The sequence below is a fragment of the Rousettus aegyptiacus genome, unplaced genomic scaffold, assembly GCF_014176215.1.
Source record: "Rousettus aegyptiacus isolate mRouAeg1 unplaced genomic scaffold, mRouAeg1.p scaffold_m13_p_14, whole genome shotgun sequence".
Lineage (NCBI taxonomy): Eukaryota > Metazoa > Chordata > Mammalia > Chiroptera > Pteropodidae > Rousettus > Rousettus aegyptiacus.
In genome coordinates, this window is record NW_023416289.1 from 45,612,963 (window position 1) to 45,628,926 (window position 15,964).

The window sequence follows — 15,964 nt, forward strand, 5'->3', positions numbered from 1 at the left end:
TCATTGGTGGACAGCTTGGGGCTCACTCCGCCCCGAGACCGCCTCAGCGGTCGCTGCGCTAGCTGATTGGCCCTCGGCTCTGCCCATCTGAAGCTTGAGCCCCAGAGTTGCGGGGGAGGGAAGTGGGTGGAATAAGAAGGAAAGAGAGCGTGGGGGACGTGTGCTTGCTCAAAGAAGTGCTAAGAATTTTGCAATCGGCCTCAGCAAGGAGGCTTGGGTAAAGGAGGAGGAGCCAGAAGGCCTTGGGAACCCACCCAGGAGTTTCTGCCTCAAAAGTGACGTCTCGCCCTTACAAGGAGAGTTTGCATATTTATGAGGAACCACCGACATCTGGAGGACCTGGCAGTCTAGAGGGGCCAGAGCGCCTCGTTCCTAGAGCGTTTCCGTTTCCGTTAGGATATTGGCGGTTGGTGAGCATCATGGCAACCGTGGTAAGTGCTGGCGTGCTGGGGACTGAGGAGCGAACCCGGACTCCCGGGGCTGGGGGAGGAGGATGCTGGGGGCCCGGACTACCGGGGCTGGAGGTGAAGGGGCCGAGGGTCTGGAATCTGGGTTCACGTGGATATTTATTGTCTCGGTGGTCAGAACTGACCCCATCATGTTATAGCAGCTCCAACTTCCAGCTCCCTGGGCGCAGTCAGTGGCCAGTTCTGCAGTCCTTCGCCGTGAAGTCCGTTGAGGGTCGTATGTCTTGGGCTCCAAGGTGTCCAGAAGTCTCGGGTTACTGATGGTGTGAATGGCGCCTGAGCACATGGGAGAAGTGCAGGCAGGACCTGTCCCGTGTGCTTGAGAGCGTGGAGTCGCTTAGGGAGTCTTGAGCCAAAAGTGGGAGTGTCGAGAACCCAGAGGGTGTCAGTGGAGAGGGAAAGGGCTGACCCCCCTCGTACTTCCAGCACCGCATACGGGGCATACCCAATGTGGATGCTCGGTAAATTATCACGTGACTCTTTGAATGACTGAATGTGAACTCTATTAAAGTGGGCCCAGGTTCACTGGGCCTGACACCAAGAACTTGTTCAAGAAACACCTGAGTGGAGAAGGGATGCGACCTTAGCTCGGGGGTTGGACTGAGCTTCCAGATGTACAGGTTACCATGGTGACCCTAGTCAAGATGGGGGAAGGATGGGGATGAGAGATACTAGTGCTTGGGGGATGAAATTTGAGTCTTGCTGTTACCGTGGCAAGGGGGTGACTAGGGAAGCAGAAGAGGGAAGGGCAGCGGCCTTACTTGTGAGACTCAGTTCCCATGGGTATGGATGAAGTATTGGAGGTATGAGAGGTTAGCGGGTGCCAGTTTTAAAATGACCCCTTTTTCCATGGGGTTAGCGGGCAGCAGGGAGTCGGAGGCTTGTGGTGTAGGAAAGGCCTTGTAGGAGCTGGGTTTGTTTCTGCTAAGGGTTGGGATTCCCGGATCCGTGTCCGTTTTTTGCCTCCGATAGGGTGCGGTAGGCTGCGTAGGCGTCGGTTGGTATGTTCTCAGTCTTCTGATAGTGGTTTGGGGGCAGTAGCCGGTGCTCCTGGTTCCCAGCCTCCTCTGAGAGAGTAAGTGGGAGGGCCCACAGACGGCGGGGGCGGAGCCTTCTCACCTTGCGGACCTCGGGAAGTCTAAACTCTGGGTTCCAGAGAGGAGGGTTGGTTCCCTTGGGTTGGAGGGTTGGGGGCAGGTGGCCAAGGAGCTGGGTCAGCATGTTGGCTTCTTAGGCTTCTCTTTCCTGATCAGAAATTATGACATATTCCAAAGCATCAAAAAATAATAGGCACCCAAAGACCCACCAGCCAGATTTTTTAAAACAGCTTTCCGGAGATAGAATTTACATCCTGCACAATTTACTCATTTAAAATAAACAGTTCAGTGGCTTTTAGTACATTCACAGAGTTATGCATTCTCTCAGTCAATTTTAAAACATTTTCATCACCTCAAAAAAATACCCTTTTCTCAGCTATCACCCTATAATCCTCCCATACCACCAGCCCTAGGCAATCACTAGTCTAGTCTGCTTCCTGTCTTCATGGATTTCCCTGTTCTGGATATTTCATATGAATGGAATCAGACAATATGTGGTCTTTGTGTCTGGCTTCTTTAACTCAGCATAATGTTTTCAAAGTGCATCCAAGTTGTAGCGTGGATCAGAACTTTGTTCCTTTTAATGGCTGCATAATATTCCACTGTGTGGATAACACTCCTGTTTTTATCTATTCATCTGTTGGTGGATGTTCAGGTTCCCACTTTTTGGTTATGAACATGCACGTTCATCTCCGTGGTATGTGTGCATCTCTCCCCCCCACGTGGGGAGGGATGGTGGCTGGCTTCTTGCTCTGATGAGCCAGGAACACAGGAGACCTCAGTACCTACTTTCTGAATGAGCTCAGCACTTCGGTACATTATTCATTCAAACCTCAAACATTGAGCCTGAGGTGAACAAATGAGGGGTGGTCTTTGCCCTTCATGGGACACACGTCCGTGGAGTCAAGAACATTGATCTACGAGTCTCCCTCATGAGAGAGAGAGAGATTACACAGGGACACCAGACTCCCAAGGGAGGCCCTTCCTCCTGTCTGGACATCTAGAGACCCTAGAACTAGCCTGGCAGGGGTAGAGGTCAGGGAGGGCCTTCCGTAGTGAGGGGGTCAGGAGAGCAGGCCGGACTCGGACTTGCGCATGCAAAGGCCTAGTGACAGCTGAGGGTAGAGTGGGGTGCATGGGGGGTTTGGGAAATCAGGCCAGACCATGTCTGCTTGATACCCACTCTGTGTTGGTACCTGTCCTTACAGTTATGGGAGGTGGTGAGGACTGCTTCTTCACCAAATAATTCCTGGACATCAAATATGTGCTAGGCTGTGGGGACAGAGCTCCAAATGAGACAGACACAATTCTTGTCTTCCTGGGACTCAGATTGTAGTGAATGAGGTCAACCAGCCAGCATTAGTCGGTGGTGACAGCCGAGAAGGGCAGGAGTCACTGGTGTGGGGGCCATTTGCCTACCTATGGGGAGACGAGTGGGAAGGATTTTCTCATGGGATGGGGCAGGCGTGACAGAGGAGTTGCGGAGAACTGGGACTACCAGTTTTCTTCTGACGTGTCTTCCTTCACCCACAGACAGCCACAACCAAGGTCCCAGAGATCCGTGATGTGACGAGGATCGAGCGTATCGGTGAGTGAGCGAGGAGCAGGACCCAAGCGCCCCCTGAAAAGCCAGCCTGCCTAGGACCCCCAAGAGGGAGGCCCTGTGCACCATCTCCCTGTCTGATGGGGGATCCCGATTCTCAGGGTGGGAGTCACTGGTATGGCTCCCAGAGAGGGGTCAGATGGCACATGGGGGGCCATGCTGGGTCACAGTCCCAGGCTGGGCAGCTGTGGGCTCGGCTGCCCTGTGGGGCTTCTGGGTGTACCAAAAACCTGCTTAGAAGCCATAGAAGTGGGTATTTGCTGAGTGCTTATTGGGTTTAACTCTGAACCATATCGTGACTGTCATCCCCTTCCTAGCTGAGGTAACTGAAACTCAGGGGTCACTGGTCCCTGTTCACACAGCGAATGAGCCGTGGATCCAGCAGCAGGAAGTTGGGGCGTAGCGGGGCCGTCAGGGTGCAGGGTGCACAGAGAGCTTTCCTTGCAGATTCTTTCAGTGCCTCCAAAGGGGGGGAGGGTGCAGGCTCACCTCACTTTACTGCGCTCCACAGATTTTGCGTTTTTTACAAATTGAAGGTAAGACCCTCCAAGGCAAAAAGACTGACTCGTCGAAGGTTCAGAGGACGGTTAGCGTTTCTTAGCAGTATTTTTTAATTAAGGTACAAAACGCACACACTTAGTTTACTGCAGCTTGGTGCAGACGTAACTTTCATGTCTCCGGGGAACCCAAAGCGGTGTGACTTCCTTCATTGCTGTGGTCCGGACCTGAACCCGCGGGATCCCCGAGGCCCGCCTGCAAGGGCTCGTGGCTGCATGTGTGGGTTCCAGGAGCCTAGTGCCAGGTGCTGCTCCTGAGCCAACGGTGAGGGGCTGGTCGCTCTCTGCGCCTCAGTTTCCTTATCTGCAAAATAGAGGTAGAATCGTGTGCTCGATTCAGCAAAGTGAAGGACCCAGCAAATGCAAGCGGCACCCAATCCTTGCCCTTGAGGTGCTCACAGTCTAGTGCAGGGGTCAAGGATCTTTTCTTAAAGAGCCGGATGGTAAACCTTTACTCTGGAAGATGTTCCATTCTGCTGTCATGTCAGAGAACTGACACAGACACGTGGGCGCGTGAGCGTGCCCGTGTTCCAGTCACTTTTTATTTACAAAGGCAGGTGGCTGGCCCACAGCCATGGTCATGTCAAGCACTGAAATCTCAAGTCTTCACCTCTCAACTGGCTGTGTGATCTCAGCCAAGTCGCCTGACCTCTCTGAGCTCTCTCCGTGCGTGAAGGCCTGGGGCGGTCCCTGAAACCTGGAAGCCCCCCGCCCCAGGGGATAGCAGCTGGGACTCTTGCTTCTCAGGGTTACACGGAGTGAAATTAGAACCTGTGAGGGCACTTAGGCCATAAACACAAAGTAACCGCGATCTAGTCAGCTCCTGATCTGAGCACGTGGTCAACCAGTTTCAGCAGTCCTGGTCCTGCCATGATGTCTCCCAAGAGTTGCTCGTATTTACTGAGCATGTACCCTGTCCCGCCGTCCTCCTGGTGAGGGGGGATTCAGACCCCCCATCTGGCCGAGGAAGAAACCAGGGCCTGGTGGGGAAGCGCCCATGGCAGGCCACATGCTGCCCCGAGCGGGCCCTCCATCCTGTCTTCTGCTTCTTCCCCCACAGGCGCTCACTCCCACATCCGGGGCCTTGGGCTGGACGACGCCTTGGAGCCACGGCAGGTAGGGCCGAGCAGGCGGGTGGGAGCCCTGCTCCACGGTAGGGGGAACCCAGGGCCCTGGGAGGGTGGGGGCTGTTAGGCACTTCCAGACCTTTGGCTGCACATTTATAAAATTCAGTCACACGTGGAGTTTTATTGATCTCAAAAAATTGAGGTGGATAAGGCTTTTCTTTTTTTGGCCTTTTCCCCTGATGTGCCAGCCAACACTGCTTTCATGTCAAGAGGCGGGCAGGGGCAGAACTGCCCTCTGAAGTCACCTGGTGCGCTGTCGCCTCCCACCCGCAGGCTTCCCAGGGCATGGTAGGGCAGCTGGCGGCCCGGCGGGCGGCGGGCGTGGTGCTGGAGATGATCCGCGAAGGGAAGATCGCTGGGCGGGCGGTCCTGATTGCCGGCCAGCCGGGCACCGGGAAGACGGCCATCGCCATGGGTAAGAGACCTCTGAGTCGGAGCTCCTCTGGATGCTGCCAGATAGTCTGCCCCTTGTAAGTCAGGGTCAGGGTCAGGGTCAGGGTCAGGCATGTCTCACAGACAACCCAAGGTAGCAGCAGCTTAAGCCCTCAGCACTCATTTTCACAGAGAAGAATCTGATCGTCGGCCCTTTATGGCAGGGTTGCCGAAGCTCCAGCCTTCCCTCCGACACCCCACATGGTTGAAGAAGAAAGACAAAGTTCTAGGAGGCCTTGCCCCCCAGATGTGCCTCGGCGTCCCACATGCTTTTGCTGCCATTTTATTGACTGGAACATAATCGTATGGTCACAGTGCTGCAAGAGAGACTGAGACATGAAAACATGTTTTTTATATTTCACTTTGGACCATTTCCACCATAGTAAAGTGGGGCTCTGGAACTGAGGAAGGAGATAGACATGGAGAAGAAAACCAACCAACAGCGTCTGCTATTCGCTGGCCGCTGAAGAGCTTTTTTTTTTTTTTAGGCGAGGCAACCCTTGGTTGACCTCACAAATTGCAAGAACCTTGTCTGCTTACAATCCCTTATTTTTTTATTGCTATTTATTTTTTATATCTACAGTACCTGGTCTTCCTAGGTGGTCTCCCATCCAAGTACTAACCAGGCCCGACCCTGCTTAGCTTCTGAGATCAGATGGGATCAGGCTCGTTCAGGGTGGCATGGCTGTAGACCATTTAAAATCTTTTTACTCACAACGGTTCTTCATCCTCCTTGTTGAACTCTCACCCATCTCTTCCTCGCTGAAGCTTTCCTCTCTTCTCACTCACTCCCACCTTCGAGCTCAGGCTGAGGGGCCAGGGAGCAAAAATCCAGGCAACAACCGGGTGTCAGTTAAGATCAAGCAGTGCTCCTTCGGGAGTGCCAGGCCCTGGACCAGCCACGGAACACGTGGATGAGTGAAGCTTGAAGGCCTGGCTATAAGGAGCTTCCTGTCTTGGGGAAGGGGCTGTGGACACGGTCCCTTCCTGGCCCTACTGGGTCGGGGAGGAGGTGGTGGCAGTAGTCAGCACAGGCTCCCTGAATAGGTTGGTATCTGAGCTCAGACTTGCAGGGTGTCTGGGAACCGCCCAGACAGACAGCAGGAAGCAGGATATCCATGAACAGTCCCCTCCTGCACTGGTCAGGAGGCTTCCGTGACCTTCTGTCCGTGAGGCTTAGCTCAGAGTTGAGTGGAGCTCTTGGGAAGGGGGCCTGGGAGGGGAGCTCAGGGCTGGAGTCAGTACGGGGACAGCCCTGCCATCCGCCAGGTAGCCCCAGGCCTCGGCCATAGAGAAGGCGTCCCTGTGCTGGCCATGTGATGAGGTCATGGTTGACCACCCTGTCATGCCTGCACGCCCTTATAAGCACTCCTGTGCAGGGTGTTGTCCCAGGCAGCACTTGCTCTGTTATTGTCCCTGTCGCACAGGGAGAAACAGGTTGGGGAGCAGACAAGAGTTCTCCTGATCCCAGCGCCAAGGGTAGAGCGGGGCTTTGGACCAAGGCGGCCCGGCTTCAGCCCCTTGGCCTCCACCCCTGCTAGGTACCCCAAGCTTCGAAGCTGAACAGCCCTTAGCCATTGGGGGACAGGCTTAGCCCTGTCATAGGGTCAAAAAGTTCATCCTCCGGGCCTTGTGGGTATCTAATCTGGCCTCCTGATGGGACCCTCTGTCCCTGGTTTTCTCTATGTCACCTTATCTGCCCTGTAGCACGAAGAGCTGGTTTGTCACAGAGTAGGCGAGGGGGAGCCCTGGTGCCAGGAGCGCCCGCCTACCCAGACCGCCTCCTCCCTAGGCATGGCGCAGGCCCTGGGCCCTGACACCCCGTTCACAGCTATCGCCGGCAGTGAGATCTTCTCCCTGGAGATGAGCAAGACGGAAGCGCTGACGCAGGCCTTCCGGAGGTCCATCGGCGTGCGCATCAAGTGAGCACTGGGTCCGTGCGGGGGCGGCGCAGCTCCCGGCGGCCTCGCGGCCAGCTCGCCCAGGGGCTCCTGGGAGCTGGCGATTCCCGCGGGACCCTGTGTCAGGCGCTGTCTTCAGGTCTGCTATCTGGCTAGGGAGGAGACCGAGATCATTGAAGGGGAGGTGGTGGAGATCCAGATCGACCGGCCAGCGACCGGGACGGTAAGTCCGCTCAACACCACCTGCAGGGCTGGAGGGTCGGGTGTCAGGGCTGCACGGAGGTCAGACTCCCATGGTTCCATCCGCAGATTGGCGCTTCTGTGTTCCTACAGTAGCGGGTCATTTGAATGACAGCACTTTGTCCCTTAGTGAGGGACATTATGAGCAATTCAAAGCAGGTGAATTCCTAGCGGCCAGGCTTAAACAGCTTAGTAGTGGAAGGCGTTTCTCGCTACTGTGATGGATGTGCTTCTTTCTTTTTTTAAGCTAAGACTCGTTTTTAACCTTTTTATCGTAAAATAAATATGAAAAAACATAAAAGCAGCATTTAGTCTAATAAGTCGTTATAAAGCAGATACTCTCATAACCATCACCAAAATCGAAAACTAGGACTTCGCCACCCTCCCAGCCCTGAATCCCTTCCTGGTTTCTCCGTCGACACAGAAGTGTCACCGTCTCTCGTTAAAACGTCCCCGTGTTCATTGGTTTTGTAGCGTACCTGCGCATTCTTAGACACTATAGTTCATTTCTCCTGTTTGAAAAACTTCACATCTCCTAAGTCTTTGTGGTGTGGTCTCCCCTTCATCCTTCTATGTTACAGTTTACCTGTTGGTCTCTCTTTGTTTTTTAATTGAGGTACAATCACATAACATGGAATTAACCACTGACCATTTTGAAGTCCCTCTCTCTTTCTGCCTGCCCCCAGCCCCTGGCCGCCACTAATCCGCTTTCTGTCTCTATGGATTTGCCTCTTCTGGGCATTTCATATAAATGGGACCCTAAAATGTGTGACCTTTTGTGTCTGGCTTCTTCCACCTGGCATGGTGTCTTCGAGGTTCATCCATGTTTGTAGTTGTCTCTTAAATATTAAGTTACAGCCGCTAGTAAAATGCTAAATAAAACTAACATGCTTCAAGCCTGCTGACCTAACACGTAGTCCCCTTCTGTTTCTATGTCTTGTCATGTGGACATACTCCTGTTTTTTCACGTTTCTCATTTTCAATGGAAATAGACTTTAAGTGCGTAATTACATCACCTTGCACTTTTAACACCAGTGAACCACCTCCTATATTTGTCCCATCTATAGGCAATTAAATTTTGAATTTTAAAAAATAAGGAAAAATTTAAATAAAGAGAAAGCTATTCCTAAGCTAGATCTTTAAATTAGATTTTGGTTACAGAAGAAATCCATGAATACATCTTCACTTTAGAAATGAAAAACCAAGACCCAGTTAAACTCCCTCCCCAGTCACAGCCCTTTTGTCCTGCCACTGTCCCCGCAAGAGGGGCAGCTTACGGAGGAAACAGCTCAGAGAAGTGAGGTCGTCGGACGTGCTGGGCAGGGCCTACAAAGTGCTCACTGCTCACCTGGTGAGGAGGGGGTGTGACGTTCCGGTTTTTTTTAGCTGTGTTCAGCTCTTTTCTGGGTTTGTGATTGACAGAAAACACCTTTCATTTGGATATAAAAACAATGTTATGGTGTGACCCCCTTGGCCTGTCCATGGGACCTCAGGCCTGTGTTGTTTTTATAGATCATCTTTCAGGGTTTTTTTTTGTTTACTGAGTTTTTCGTAATAGCTTTATTGAGGTGCAACTGACATACAGTAAGCTGCTCACGTCAAAAGTGTACAGGATAAGTTTTGACATACGCATGTACCCATGAATGCATGACCATGACCATGGCAGTGAATACACCCATCGCCCCTCAGAGCTTCCCTGTGTCATGCTCTTTTTGAAGCTGTGTTGGGGGGACATCGGGGCCCTCTCTGAGCCCTTGCCTGGTGTGTCACCCCTCTCAGGGCTCTAAGGTGGGCAAGCTGACCCTCAAGACCACAGAGATGGAGACCATATATGACCTTGGCACCAAGATGATCGAGTCGCTGACCAAGGACAAGGTCCAGGCCGGGTGAGCAGCTGGGCACCAAGAGCGCCTGGGGCAGGGACGCTTGGGTGCCTTCCTCTCCTCACTCCTACCTCCTCCCCCTGCAGGGATGTGATCACCATCGACAAGGCCACGGGCAAGATCTCTAAGCTGGGGCGCTCCTTCACGCGTGCTCGTGACTATGACGCCATGGGCTCCCAGGTGGGCTGGGGGTCTGGGACTCCTTTGCTCCAGGCACCAGGTTTCCCACTGCGTCACCCTGTGGCCCACAGGATCTGGGTCTTCCTGCTACCTATCCCTGTGTCGCTGATACTTCTAGTTCTTCCCCGCACCTTCCAGGACAATGGGGGCCCCTCAGTTTCACACTGTGCTTGTGGTTTCTGAGCTCTCCCGGGACCCCCATATTTTTCAGTGCTCTTGACTGCCTTACCTCAACTACCTCCTGGCCCTGGGGTCCCAGAGTAACCCCATATGGATTTCCAGCCCTTTTCCAGGGAGCCCCAGTCTCCCGCAGACAGAGCCCCGGGGGCCACCCTCCATGCCCTTCTCCGCCCTCATTTCTACCCCCTGTCCCCGTGCCCACCTCGCAGACCAAGTTCGTGCAGTGCCCGGACGGGGAGCTCCAGAAGCGCAAGGAGGTGGTGCACACCGTGTCCCTGCATGAGATCGACGTCATCAACTCCCGCACCCAGGGCTTCCTGGCCCTCTTCTCAGGTGAGACCCGGCCCCCTGGCTCGCCCATGCCACCCTGCATCCTCCTGGCCGCCCCCGACTTGCGGCCCTGCCCTCCTCAGCCCTGCTGGCTGCCTTCCGCTCTCTCCGTGTGCGGTTCGTCCCTCCCCCATTGCTGAGTCCCTGTCTCAGGTGGCCTGGTGGGGGCCCAGCCCTGCGCTCCCTCCCCGCTGGGGCCATCTCAGCCTCTGTGGCCTCTGGTCCCCACTCCTGCAATCTTGGTCTTTTCTCCCTGTAGCCCTGGTATCCCATCTCTCTGCCTTTGGCCACCCTCCAGCCCTGCATCCCTGTCTCCTCCTTGACACCCCCATGCCACCCTTGCCTCCCACAGGGGACACAGGGGAGATCAAGTCAGAAGTTCGAGAGCAGATTAATGCCAAGGTGGCCGAGTGGCGTGAGGAGGGCAAGGCGGAGATCATCCCTGGGGTGAGCACCAGGTGTGGCTGGGCAGGTGGGCCATGGTGGGGGACGTGGGGGGGTGGGTAGAGTCAGACGCACGCCCGGCCATTCCCAGGTGCTGTTCATCGACGAGGTGCACATGCTGGACATTGAGAGCTTCTCCTTCCTGAACCGGGCCCTGGAGAGTGACATGGCCCCTGTCCTCATCATGGCCACCAACCGCGGCATCACCCGGTGAGCCGCTGCTGGCTGCCTAAAGGCCTCTGGGGAAAACGGGGTGCTCTGGGCAGTGGGTATCGCCACAAGATAAACAGGGCTCGTTTGCTGAGCACTTTGTTAGGGAACTGTGGGCTTAACAGGCCCCCAAAGTGTCGTGATCCAGGCGAGGGGCGTATTTTCACCTTGACCGAGGTGCGCGGGTGAGTAGGGCAGGCAGGCAGGGAGGCCCAAGGGCTGTGTTCTTTCTGTCTTGTTTTTATATTTCTCAAGGCTACCATTTCCCAAACTATGTGCTGAGGCACCCCAGGGTGCTGCATAAAATACAAGAATACTGTGGGGTAGTTTAAGTTTCCGAGGGACGCATAGTGACATGCATTGGACGATGTGCAAACCACTACACTAAAGTCACTCAGACCCAGCTTGCTTAGTACACGGAACCTTCGTGTTTCTTTTGGCCTGAGGATTTGGTGGGAAACATCTAAAGACAGGCAGGGCGCCTGGCTCCTGTAAAGCTGGAGAACCTCTGCCCTAGGGCAGGCAGTGCCCTGTGCCCCCTGTCCCAATGAGCTCTCTCCGCAGCCTGGAGGAAGCGGGGGCGGGGGGGTGTCGTCAATCTCCTGGGTCCCGATGCTACACCCAGCATCTCCAGCGGGGTGCACTGCCCAGCGCAGCTTGGGTGTGTGGCTTTGCCTGGTGGCACAGGAGGCTCGAGAACATCAACTCCAGTGCTGCAGCCATGTGCCAGCCAAAACTGGCCGGTGGGGCTGGTTGTCATCACGGGGAAGCGAGGGGCACGGCCACCCGGGGCAGCGGCAGGCTTTCCCTGGCTCTGCGCTTTCCCAGATGAGCTGTCTGGACCCTCTGAAGCAGCTCACGTGGTCGGTGTTGTCCCAGCTCCATTTTACAGATGAGGACACCAAGGCCCACTGACCCGCCCAGGGTCGAATGTAGTAGCATTTGTTCTCCAGAGGGCTGAGGACGATGTTTGCTGCTCAGGGTGTGGGAAACTGTGCACAGGGTATCTCCCGTCAGGCAGCAAATCTTGTTGCTCGTTACTTGCAGATTCCAGTTTGTGAATCTATTCCTTTGCTAAAATTTATCTGTAACCCCAAAATTGGTATTCACAACACTTTTGCAGTCATTTGCAGACATGTACAGAGCGGCAAAAAATGCAGGCGCTCCAAACTGAGGTCAAATCAAAGCAGCGCTCTGCCTTCTGCTCTGAAGCAGCATGCTGTAAATGAGTGTCCTATTTAGTGCCACATTTGTCACATTCTATGCTTTTTGTTGGTGATTTTGCTGTTTAAAATGGCCCCCAGCTTCCTGTGTCCTTAAGTGCAAGAAGGCTGGAATGTGGCTTACAGAGAAAGTGTACGTGTTAGATCAGGGATCCCTAACCCCTGGGCCACGGACCGGCACCGACCGGCACCGGTCCATGGCGTTAGGAACCGGGCCACACAGCAGGAGGTGAGTGGTAGATGGACGAGTAAAACTCCATCTGTATTTGCAGCCGCTCCCCAGCGCCAGCATCACCGCCTCAGCTGCACCTCAGATCACCAGGCATTAGATTCTCATAGGAGCACCAGTCCCTGGTGCCACAAAGGTTGAGGACCACTGTGTTAGATGAGCTTCATTCAGACACAAGTTATAGTAGTGCTGTTGGCCATGAGTTCAATGTGAATGAGTCATTAATATAAAATCAGGTGTTTCGAAACAGAAACACATAAAACCAGGCTGTATACTGGGTGGTTGACAGAAATATTGTGACCAAGGCTCACAAGAAATTAACCGTACATGTTCCGTGGTTCACTGGTTCAGTGTTTGCTAATGGAGGATTTGCCTTCACTTTGTAGAACGTAACTCCTACCAATAACGGGGGTCGCGTGTGTTTCCTGGCGCCTGCCATGTGTCAGGCCCCGTGCTGCACTGGCCGCTGCAGGGAACAGGATCGGCATGGTCCCTTTCTTTGTGGAGCTCTATCAAGCAGGGGAGCCGGACCTTGACCCAGTAATCCCAGACAGCTGTCTAGCTCAGATGGGCCGGTCTCTGCGGCGCATTGACGCAGTTGGGGACTGACGCCAGCTGGGAGCTGAAGGCTAAGTGGTGTCTGGTCCAGTGAGTGGGCTGCGCTGGAGGGGGCAGAGTAGAAGGAACAGAGATTCCGGCCGCGTCACCCTGACAGCTTCCCTTTCCCCACCTCCCCAGCATCCGGGGCACCAGCTACCAGAGCCCCCATGGCATCCCCATTGATCTGCTGGACCGCCTGCTGATTGTCTCCACCTCTCCCTACAGCGAGAAAGACACGAAGCAGATCCTCCGCATCCGGTGTGGGCAGGGCCCGGCTGCGGTCCACCCTGTTTGACAGATGGGTCACAGATCGGGGGGAGCGGGGTGGTAATGACTGACCCAAGGTCTCTGGCCCACGAGAGGTAGTGCCGGGCATCCGGGCAGTGGCCTCTCATCTGGGTGGGGCCTGTTTGAGGAAGGGAAGGAGGTACCGGTGACTGACGTGGGGAAAAGAGCCGGATCAGGGAGTCAGGAGGCCCAGCCCGTGCCTCAGTGACCCTCTAGCTCGGCGTTCTGTGGATCTGAGGGCCACGCGCTCCCCGGGAGGTCGTGTAGTGTCCAGGGGAAGGGCCAGAGGCTTGCTGCGGTCAGAAGCCCAGCCCTGGGTGAGACCCCTGCTCCCTGCCTGCCCACAGGTGCGAGGAGGAAGACGTGGAGATGAGTGAAGACGCCTACACGGTGCTCACCCGCATCGGGCTGGAGACCTCACTGCGCTACGCCATCCAGCTCATCACGGCCGCCAGCCTGGTGTGCCGGAAACGCAAGGTCAGCCAGCTGAGCGAGCCAGCGGGGACGGGTCTAGTGAGTGACCCGCTACTCAAGGGCTTCAAGTGGGTGGTCTCACTTAGTTCTAAAATGTAGGTCTCAAAAGGGCGGGTACTTTGGTCTCAGGTTTGCATGTGTCTCCTGGCCTGATACATGGTGGGAACTTAGTATATGTGTCGACAGCAAGTGGACACTGTTAAGTTCATCTTCCAGATGAAGAAACAGGAATGGAGAGGTCGGGCCCACCACTAGGAGGCGGCTGGGGCGGGATCTGAACCCAGGCAGTCTGCCCCCGAGTCCCCACCCTGACCTGCCTCCCTGGGGAAGGGCCTGACTGAGGTGTGGCCATCCCTGTCAGGGCACGGAGGTGCAGGTAGACGACATCAAGCGGGTCTACTCGCTCTTTCTGGATGAGTCCCGCTCCACCCAGTACATGAAGGAGTACCAGGACGCCTTCCTCTTCAATGAGCTCAGTGAGTGTCCCCACCCCCGTGCAGACCCCGGCTCTAGTTGCTGAGTGTCCCCCACCTGCACAGGCCCCAGGATCACCTACAGGGAGAGGTGGGAGGGTCAGTGGCCTGGAGAAGCTCAGGCCCTGGTCACTAGGGCACAGCGACCACTTAGCCTCCTTTCTCCCCACAGAAGGTGAAACCATGGACACCTCCTGAGCCGATGTCCCCCTCACCCCGCCTCTCCTGTTTTCTACCAGAGTTCTGACACTGTGACTTTGTATAAAATGTTCTGAAACTGGACCCATCGTGCGTGTGTGTGTGTATGTGTATGTGTGTGTGTACACGCACACATGTATGGGCACCTCAAGCCCAGAGAAAGGCAGCCCCAGGGTGCGGTTTGAGAAGCCTTTATTGAGAAGGGAGGAGAGGAGCGTCCGCTGGCTCCAGGAATCGGGGTGAGCGTGGATGGTTAGGGTAGGCAATCCTTAGAGGAAGAGGTCTGGGATGGAGGGGCGGTCACAGGCCAAGGATTGGGCTCTGGGACCCCCGCAGTCAGAGCTGCTGAGGCGGCAGGCCCCACAGCGACAGCTGAGAGCCACAGGGAAGGAGACCATTGGGTCCACACCAGGTGGGCAGCCAGGGAGGCGGATGGAGGCAAAGCTCAGCTCGTGGTAGGTGCACACCGGCTGGGGTACAGGTGGCAGGGCAGCAGACAGCACTCGTACCTGGAGGCCAGGGCAGGGGGTGGGAGCGGCATGGGCATTTGCCCAGGCCGAGGCCTTCTGGAGCTTCCCACTGCCCCCCACCGATCCCAGACTCGGGTGTCCGGGGGACCTTCTTTGTGTTCCCTCCCACACACCCAGCTCCTGTCCAGTTCCCCTGCCTCTGCCCAGCAAGGCAAGACACCCTTCCATCCCCGCTGCCACCTCCTGTCTTCTGCGGGCCTGGCACTGAGGTTTTGGCACCCATGCTCAGGACAGCAGGGCTGGTCCCCACACGCCTGAGCTGCTCACCATGCTGGGGCAGTAGCCGGCACAGATGCTGGTGGTGAAGGTGACGCAAATCGGGCAGGCCTCGTTCTCTGCAGCCAGGGTGGCGTTGATGGGCTGGCACAGTGGCCTCAGTGGTCCCCGGGATGCCCGCACCCCACCTGTGCTCAGCAGCAGCCACAACAGCAGCCCCTGGGACAAGGCCACTGCCTCAGGGCCAGCCTCGGACCTCTGCCCTTGGTTCTTGGCCTCCGTCTCCATGTACACACATATTCAGGGACTCCACACCCCTTCCTGACAACTTCCATTCTGGGCCAGCCCATTCACTTTGATCCCCCATCCGGATACCCCGGGATCCCAGATACCCCAACCCTGATACCCACACTCAGGTCCTGCCCCATCACTCCCCTCCTGGCAGGGATCCAGCAGGCTGACCACGCCCTTCTAGAAAGAGGCTGCCTTCACCAGTCACAGGACTCCCATGTGCCAACTGTGACCCTGATGGAGTTGTGAGGTGCCCAGGGGCCCTACAGTCTTACCTGTAGTGTCTCCATCCTCAGTGCCTCCCTACTGTGTTTACCTGGTCTTATATTTGCAGGCTGTGGGGGCGGCAAGGCCACTGGGGGTGGTGGCATGGCGGGGTAACCTGGACACTAATCCCCCGGGGGCGAGAGACAGACAAGGTCAGGGAGGTGCAGGAGTGGCTCAGCGGAGCTCATTCCCTGAGTGGCTCTTGCACCATGAGGTGGGAGACACCCAAGGTGACAGTTGACTTTACAGGTTTCTCAGGTGCTGGAGAAGCTGTGTTGGCGGCACAGGAAATAATGTATAAGAAGCCCTAGGCTGAGCCCCCTGGCTGTGTAGCCCTGCCTTTGCCCATCATGGGGGGAGCCAAGGAGAGGTTGGAGCTCGCCCTCAGTCCCTCTAATGGAATGGCAATGCACGCAGGCCTCAACCCTGCTCCACCTCCCATTAACTGGAAGCCAGAGTCCACACTCTAAGGGCTCCGCTTCAATGTCGGATTCTGTGCTAGGGATGGGTTCGCCTGCACCCAG

The 15,964-nt window shown here is 55.7% G+C and overlaps 2 protein-coding genes and 1 non-coding gene across 4 annotated transcripts; 1 reads left to right on the plus strand and 2 right to left on the minus strand.

Annotated features, from left to right (window-relative positions):
- Positions 1-152: 152 nt before the first annotated feature.
- Positions 153-14,220, plus strand: RUVBL2 (RuvB like AAA ATPase 2). 2 transcript variants are annotated; one of them, XM_036231782.1, is made up of 15 exons: positions 153-431; positions 3,098-3,152; positions 4,785-4,840; positions 5,125-5,266; positions 7,076-7,205; positions 7,341-7,407; positions 9,204-9,310; positions 9,394-9,487; positions 9,877-10,000; positions 10,350-10,444; positions 10,533-10,651; positions 12,842-12,961; positions 13,339-13,468; positions 13,827-13,941; positions 14,114-14,220. In XM_036231782.1, exons 1-15 carry the CDS (start codon positions 420-422, stop codon positions 14,134-14,136), a joined length of 1,389 nt encoding a protein of 462 aa, XP_036087675.1. In that variant the 5' UTR covers positions 153-419; the 3' UTR covers positions 14,137-14,220. The 2 variants fall into 2 exon arrangements, with proteins under 2 accessions (XP_036087675.1, XP_015977990.1); XM_016122504.2 differs by having other exon boundaries at positions 154-431; positions 14,111-14,220.
- Positions 5,858-5,976, minus strand: LOC118611767. The gene has a single exon (XR_004954542.1). It is a non-coding gene; the product is annotated as a 5S ribosomal RNA (ribosomal RNA).
- Positions 14,221-14,310: 90 nt separating the features above from the next.
- LOC107498874 (lutropin subunit beta) lies at positions 14,311-15,198 on the minus strand. Its single transcript, XM_016122505.2, has 2 exons — positions 14,934-15,198; positions 14,311-14,645 (listed from the first exon to the last, which is right to left on the minus strand). Exons 1-2 carry the CDS (start codon positions 15,168-15,170, stop codon positions 14,406-14,408), a joined length of 477 nt encoding a protein of 158 aa, XP_015977991.2. The 5' UTR covers positions 15,171-15,198; the 3' UTR covers positions 14,311-14,405.
- Between the last annotated feature and the right edge of the window lie 766 nt (positions 15,199-15,964).